The sequence below is a fragment of the Belonocnema kinseyi genome, chromosome 6 (genome assembly GCF_010883055.1).
Source record: "Belonocnema kinseyi isolate 2016_QV_RU_SX_M_011 chromosome 6, B_treatae_v1, whole genome shotgun sequence".
Lineage (NCBI taxonomy): Eukaryota > Metazoa > Arthropoda > Insecta > Hymenoptera > Cynipidae > Belonocnema > Belonocnema kinseyi.
This window is the reverse complement of record NC_046662.1, coordinates 28,365,670-28,373,911: the sequence shown is the minus strand read 5'-3', so window position 1 is coordinate 28,373,911 and position 8,242 is coordinate 28,365,670. Positions and strand designations below refer to the sequence as shown.

Below are 8,242 nucleotides of genomic sequence, written 5' to 3'. Positions count from 1 at the left end.
CCCCCCCCCCCCAACTCCTCAACCCACTCTTATTGTGCCAGGAAATTGCCCGAAAAAAATTCAAAATTTAAAACTAGTTACTTGTATTCGATAAATCACAAATTCTCAAGTTTTTTAAAACTATTTTTAAATTGTTTGAACAATTATTATTTGTTTAAACTATTATTATCTGTTTAAAACATTTTTTAGTAATTTTTTTCGCTTCTAAATCGTGAAAAGTTACTATTGGTTTTGGTTATATGATACAGTTGATGAATTTGAAGAATACTTTTTGTTACCATATTTGGCAATTATTCAAACAATTTTGGTTTGTCTTAAAAATATTTCCCCTCTAATCACAAAAAAAATTTTTTTCTTTTCTGTTACTAAAGACAAAATTAATGAATATTAGGAGTCATGTTTCTTTATGATACTTAAGCATTGTTAAAAAAATTTGTTTGCAATTATTTAAACAATTAATATCACTTTCTCCTTTTCATAGAAAAGGTGGAGAAAATTAGAGTTTACAGAAAAGATAATAAAAAGCTAGAATTTTCTCCTCCTTTCTTGTAAATGGTACGATTACTAATAATTTTTACAATTGAAAAACTGTCTTCCACAATAAACATCTTTCTTAACATTCATTAACTGCATTATTGATTTCAGAAAGCAGTAATATTTTTAAATTAACAGGGGAAAACATTTTTTAACAGAAAAAATTGTTTAAATAATTGCCGAATCTCGATAGAAAATATATTTCTCTCAACATTCGTAAATTGTGTAATTAATTCCATAAAATATTAAATTTTTAAACTCTATCATATGTCTTCGAAAATAATAAACTTTCGGAATTTGAAGGCAAAATAAATAATTGCTAAAACAATTTAAAATTATTTATAAAATACTTGAAAACTTGTCTCTTATCAAATAAAAAAATTTATTCATTAACGAAATCATTGATTTTATAAAAACGTAACTTTTCGACATTCACAGGAGAAAACATTTTTTTAAATAATTTAAAATTGTTTAAATAATTGTAAACTCTCTTTCACGCAAAATATTACTCTTATAAATCATTAGCTGGGTTATTGATTTCAGAAAGTATAAATTTGTCTCGATTTACATGGGAAAAAATTGTTTAAACAAATGAAAATGGTTCAAGAAAATAGAGAATTGTTTAAATAATTGCTAAATATTCGTAAATACATGTATTATTTTCTACATTTGTTAATTGTTTGCATGATTCCATAAAATAATAACTTTTTAATATTTACAGGAGAAAAATTGTTTGAACAAATGAGAGTTATTTAAATAATTACGAAATATCTTAAGAAAGAAATATTATTCTTGAAATTCGTTAACTGTATCACTTATCCCGAAGAATAATAACTTTTCACGATTTAAAAGCAAAAAAAATTACTTAAGCAATTTAAAATTATTTATAAAATAATTTGGAAACTTTTCACTTACCAAATAAAAATATTTATTGTTTAAAAAATTCAAAAAAATACTGTATTTAGCACATCACTATTAGCATTCATTACAAACATTATTGATTGTAAAAAATAGTAGCTTTTCAGCATTTGTAGAAGGAAAACATTTTTTTAAATAAACAGAAAATTGTTTAAATAATTGCCAAATATTGGTTAACAAATATATAATTCTCAAAATTCGTTAATTTTGTCATTAATTCCATAAAATAATAATTTTTTAAGATTTACCGGGGAAAGATTCTGGAAATTCGTTAACTGTATTACTTATCCAGAAGATTAATAACTTCTCCGGATTAAAAACCAAGAAAAAATTGCTTAACCAATTTAGAATTATTTATAAAATAATTTAAAACTTGTCACTTATAGAATAAAAAAATGTATTACAAAAAATCAAAAAAATACTGTAGTTTACATATCATTCCTAACATTCATTGAATAAATCATTGATTTCATGAAATAAGTAGCTTTTCAGCATTTACAGGAAGAACTTTTTTTAAAATAATTTAAAATTGTTTAAATAATTTCAAACTGTCTTTCACACAAAATATTACTCTTATCTGTCATTAACTACGTTATTGATTGCAGAAAGTATTAATTTTTCAATATTTTTATTGAAGAAACAATTAAACAAATGAAAATTTTTTAAACAAATAGAAAATGTTAAAAATAATTGCCAAATATTGATAAACAAATATATTATTCTCGAAATTTGTTCATTATGTAACTAATTTCATGAAATAATAACTTTTAGAGGCACAGAGAAAAATTGTTTAAACAATTAAAGGTATTCTATAAAAAAATTGAAATTATTTATAAAATACTTGGAAACATGCCACTTACGGGCTAAAAATATAGAATACTGTATTTAGCAGGAATTTTGTATAAAATATTTTTTATTTTTGCGGCACTTTCCGAATACAATCTGAACACAGAATGAGGGGGGGGGGTCAACATTAAAATCCATCCTGTAAATATTATTCTTTGAAATTTTTGACGGAGAATTCTTAATTCAAAATATGATTTTTGAATTTTTTTAGTCAACGGTGCTTTTTCAAAACAGCGTTAAAGTTATAAAATATTGAGTACTTTTGAAAAATTAAATAATAAGGCAAAAAGTATTGAATAATTATTTTAAAAAGTGGTTAAAAAACAACTAGGAAAAATGTAATTTTCAACACAAAAAAATGTAATATTTGACCCGGAAAACCAGGAATAACCCTAGAATTTTTTTCAATCAAGTAGCTAGCCAGTGTTTCTAAGAGGTCACATTAAAGTACGATCTTGGATTGTACCAAGCAACTAGTACTTCACGTTTTCTGTGTAAGAGGCTGCTAAGCTATAATTTCCTGGTGATTCCCTTCAGTGATTTAAAATCTAGTATCGTTCTGGTACGAAGGGTTTGCGTGCTGGTTTACAAAAAAAAAAAGAAGAAAAAAAAAAGAAAAGGATTTAAAGATAGGTTTTGTAGTGTCATTTCGTGTAATCACTTTAGATTGCGAGATTGCGATAAATCATAAGAAAACAAGATTCCCACAGTGACCTTCCCACGTGGTCCTTATCTCAAGTCGAGAAAGAATGATGGTGAGAGATACTTGCTATTTAAGCATTTAAGGATTCAGGTGTAGTTGGAAGAACGTTTCCGGCGACAGGAAGTTGTGTCGCAGGAAATGACGCCTCTGCGTCGCGCATAGCAATAGTAGGGTAGTAGAATACTGACTCCACGTTCTGGATTCAAAATCCAATCAAAATTATTCCTTCAGTCATTATCGTTTTAGGTATTACAGGGAAAAATTGGACATTCGATTTTTGTTGATCGATCCCCTCCCGAATTTTTTCATTTTCCGGAAAAAGAAATTCCTTTTTTTATTTTTATATTGGGTATTAATAAGCTAGAGTGGAGAGCTTTATATGGTGACTTGGTGAAGCCCTTCACCTGGGCTGATTGCTAGAGAGATTGATCCGTGACCTGGGTCGGAGCAGTTTGTCAGAACGAACTTGTTATTTAAAGAAAGAATGAGGAAATTATAGATTAATTTTAATATCAATACCTCCCCTTCCCACATATCTTGGTTCTCTTTTATTGGTAGAAAATAATCGATTGTAAAGAACTGATCTTTTTGGGTTAAAAGTGCAACTATTTGATTAATATTTTAATAACTTGTTAAAAATTAATTTTTGATGTTAAATATTTTAATGATTTTAGTACAAAATTCATTTATTTTTTTCAATTGCAAATTAACTGTAAATCTTTTTGATAAAAAAATTAATATTGGGTTAATAATTAATTTCTTTTGTCCAAAATTAATTAGTTTAAATATCAACTACATTTTCAAAAATTCATTGTTTTTGGTTGAGGCTTCATTATTTTAGTGAAAACCTCTTCACTATAGTTGAAAATTTTACTAGTTTGTTCAAAATTTCTTGCTTTTTTTTTTTAAACTAATTTTTTAACTAAGAATTGAACTATTTCATTTTTGGTTAAAGGTGATCTTGCCTTATTAAAGATTCAACTATTTAGATAAAACTTAATGTATTTTGCTGAAAATTCGTCTTTTCTTCTAAAAAATTAACCTCCTTGTTTGAAAATTCGCCTTTTTGTTTTAATTCAATTGTTTTATATATAAAATCAAATAAGTTTTCTGGTAAAAATATCAGCTTTTCAATTTTAGTTCAGAAGTCATCTTTTTTTTTGGTTGAAAAATAATTTTGTTAATTGAAAATTAAAGTATTCTTTTTTTTTTAGTCACACATTCAAATGTAGTTGGAAATTGATTTTTTTTTAGTTAGATATTCAACCACTTAATTAAAAGTTGCAATACTTTGTTGAATATTATTTTGTTGTTGTTAAAGATTAATGATGTTAGTTGAACTTCCTTTTCTTTTTTTTTAACTGCAAATTAACTGTAAATCGTTATGGTAAAAACTTTATTTTGGGTTAAGATTTATTTATTTTTTGTTGATAATTCATTTTTTTATATTGAAAAATAGTTTTGTTAGTTGAAATCCGAAATATTTCATTTTTGGTTGAAAAATAATCTTTTTTACGTGAAAATTGAACTTTTTGATTGAGGATTCAACTTTTTTTTTAATTCCACTGTTTTTTATATAAAAACTCTAACTATTTTCAATTTAAACATGAAATACTTTTTTTTAAAGTCATTTGTTTTGGTTAGAGAAAACTTCACTAGTTTGTTACAAATTACTTCTTCTTTGGTCTTTAAAATTTAATATTTTTAACTGAAAATTTCAAAATTTTTTGTTTGTTAAAGCTGATATTTTGAATAAAATATTTATTTAGTTATATATAATAGTTATAATATTCAGTTAAAAATTCACGTATTTTTCTGCAAATCGTATTTTTTAGTAAAAAATTCATCTTCTTGGTTGAAAATTCGTCTTTTTCGTTCTAATTCAAAAATTATAGATATTGTTCTGATCTTGAGCGATGTTTTTTGATGCACGGATCTACATAGTTGGCCGTGAAATTAGTATTGAAATTAAATTTTTTAAATTATATGTAAATATGTTTTGATTGTTTAGCAATGTATTTTGACAGCCGTTTTTTCCCATTAACATTTATTTAAACACTCCATTCATTTTCATATTGAAAACTGAGAATCAGATTAGAATGCGATTTTTTAGATTTCCGGTATTAATTTTTAATGATCTTGTATAAATATCATTTTACAAAAATTATGTTTTTTCACAATATTAAATTAACATTTCATGGAATTCAAGAAATTCAGGCAATGCACGGAATTCAAGGAATTTACGAAATTAAAACAATTCATGGAATTAAAGGAATTTATGGAATTCAAGGAATGAAAAGAATTAACGGAATTCAAATAATTGTAAGAATTCACAGAATTCAAGAATTTTACAGAATTAATGAGTTTCACGGAATTCAAGAATTTCACAGAAGTCTTGTAATTCACAGAATTCACGAAATTCATCAAATACGCAGAACACACACATATCATTGCATTCGTGGAATTCAGACAATTGGTGGCATTCGCAGAATTCATGAAATTCAAGGTATTAATGGAATTCATGTTATTTATGTAATTTAAAGTATTCATTGAATTCAAGAAATCCGTGGCATTCAACGAATTCGTGAAAATTAAAGAATTCGCGGAATTCACGCAATTCACGAAATTCCATAAATTTTGTGAATTCTGCGAATTCTATTAATTTCGGTTTTCACATCAATTTCGGAAATTTCTAAAATTTCATAAATTCCGTGATTAAATGCAATTCCGTTAACCCCTTAAATTCCATAAATTCTGTGAATTCCATATTTTCAACGAATTCCGCTAATTCCGTCAATTCGGGAAATTCCGCGAATCGCGTGAATGTTATGAATTTCGTTAATTTCTTGATTTCCATTATTTCCATGAATTTCGTATATTCCTGAAATTTATGAATTCCTTTAATTCCATCAATTCCTTGAATTTCGCGAATTCAATGAATTCTGTGACTTTCGCAAATTTCGTGAATTCCTTAAATTCGTTTAATTCCTGGATTTCGATGGATTCCTCGAAATCCGTGAATTTCATGAATTCCGCAAATTTCGAGAATTACTTGATTTTAATCAATTCGGTGAATTCCGTAAATAACATGCAGTCCTTAAATTTTTTGGATTCCGTGACTTTCATGAATTTCATGAATTCCGTAAATTCCATGAATTCGGTTCAATTCATGAATTCCATTAATTCCTTGAGGAGATTCAAAGTTTTACCGGAATTTACGGCATTCAAATATTTTAGGGAATTCATAGAATTCAGGAACTTTACAGAATTCATGAAATTCAACAAATTCGAGGAATTTATGGAATTTGATGAATTCAAAGAATGCATAGAATTTATAAAATGCTTACGGAATTCACGCAATTTATATAATTCACAAAATTCATGCAATTTGCGGAATTCACGTAATTCAATAAATTTACAGAATTCAACGAATTTATGGAATTCAACGTATTTAGAGAATTCACGGAATTCATGTGTTTACGGAATTCACTGAATTAATGGAATTTACGGAAATTATGAAATTCCCGGAATTAAGAAAATTCACAGAATTCGAGATATTAATGGAATTCTCGGAACTCACAGAATTCACGAAGTTTATAGTATACACGGAATTCGCGCAATTTATTGAAGTTACGGAATTCAAAGAATTTAAGGAATTCATGGAACTTATGGACCTTACGGAATTAACGCAATTTGGAAATTTTTTTCATTTTTTTAAATCTAATCAATCGAATTTTTCTTCTTCAATTTTTTCAAGGAATTTCAAAAATTTACCGAAATTAAGGAATTTAAGGAATTCATGAAATTCGCGGAATTATGGGAAATCACGTTATTGACTAAATTCACGAAAATGATGGAATTCGTGTAAATGATGGAATACACGGAGTTAATGGAATTTGTGTAATTCATGGAATCGTTTGAATTAATGAAATTTATAGAATTTATGGAATTCATGGAATTCACGGGATTCAATCGATTCATGGAATTCAACTAATTCATGAAATTCAAAGTAATCGTGGAATTCAAGACATTCAAGGAAATAATCAAATTCAATGAGTTAATGAAATTCAATGAAATTACGAAATGGACGGAATATATAGAATTCATGGAAATCCACGAATTCATGAATTCCCCTAATTCCATGAATTTCGTGAATCCCTTCATGTCCATTAATTCTGCGAATTCCTTTAATTCCTTGAATTCCGTGATTGCGGAAAATTCCGCGAATTTCTTGAATTCCATGAATTCCGTAAATTCAATCTTTTCCGTGAATTCCATTCTTTCCATAAATTCGGTGAAATGCATGAATTCTGTGGTTGACATGAATTCCGTGAAATCCTTGAAGTCCGTCATTTTAACGAATTCCTGGTATTTGACGAATTTCTTAAATTCTATGAATTGGCTTGAATTCCATCAATTCCGTCATTTCCATAAATTCCTTGAATTTCATGAATTCTGCGATTTCCGTGAATTTTATGAATTCTGTAAGTTCCTTGATACTGTGAATTCCAGGTATTTCGCACATTCCATCAATTTCGTGAATTCCTTCATTTCTATGAAATCCGTGAATTTCGTGAATGTCATGAATTTCGTGAATTTCGTGAATTTAATGGATTTCATGAATTCCGTAAATTCCTTAAATCCAGGGAATTCCGTGAATTCTTTGAATTTAAACATTCTGGAAATTCTTAGCATTACCTTCTTTGATCAAAAAGGAAAAATCTTCAACATTTTTTGAAATTTTTTTTTAGTAATCGGTATGGTTTGACGAATGAGGATCTCAACAGACGTTGGAGTAATCCGAATCAGACACTGCATCCAATAATTTATCACACAAAGGGATTAATGGAATATTGTGCCAGAGTATTGTTTCGGCCACCTCATATCTTTGTGGACTATCATGGACACTCGCGTAGGAAAAACGTATTTCTATTCGGATGTTCAAGGTCTGGATCCTGGAGTGCCGTCGACAGAGCAAAACCGGATCAACCGGTGCAATATTTGGTAAGTGTCAAATTAAAAATGCCTAATTAAATCTTATTACTGCTCTAGAGTTCTAGACTCTATTCAGGTAATATTCTTGATCAACTTAAATGAAGAAAAAGATGAGGGTTTATTTTTAAATTACTGGGAATAATAACACAGGCCAACAATTCTCAGAACCAGAGACCAGACCTACTATACCCGAAGGTTTTTACTGCGCTGAATCCGAATCTGACCTCAGAAAAATTCCATCACCCT

The 8,242-nt window shown here is 27.6% G+C and overlaps 1 protein-coding gene across 7 annotated transcripts in view; it reads left to right on the top strand.

Annotated features, from left to right (window-relative positions):
• LOC117175649 (cytosolic carboxypeptidase 4-like) overlaps positions 1-8,242 on the top strand; it is a 328,784-nt gene that overhangs the window by 295,206 nt on the left and 25,336 nt on the right. For all 7 annotated transcript variants that reach the window (XM_033365360.1, XM_033365361.1, XM_033365357.1 and 4 more), the window contains one exon: positions 7,753-8,005. In XM_033365360.1, coding sequence (XP_033221251.1) covers positions 7,753-8,005 — 253 coding nt within the window. The remainder of the gene's footprint in view (positions 1-7,752; positions 8,006-8,242) is intronic.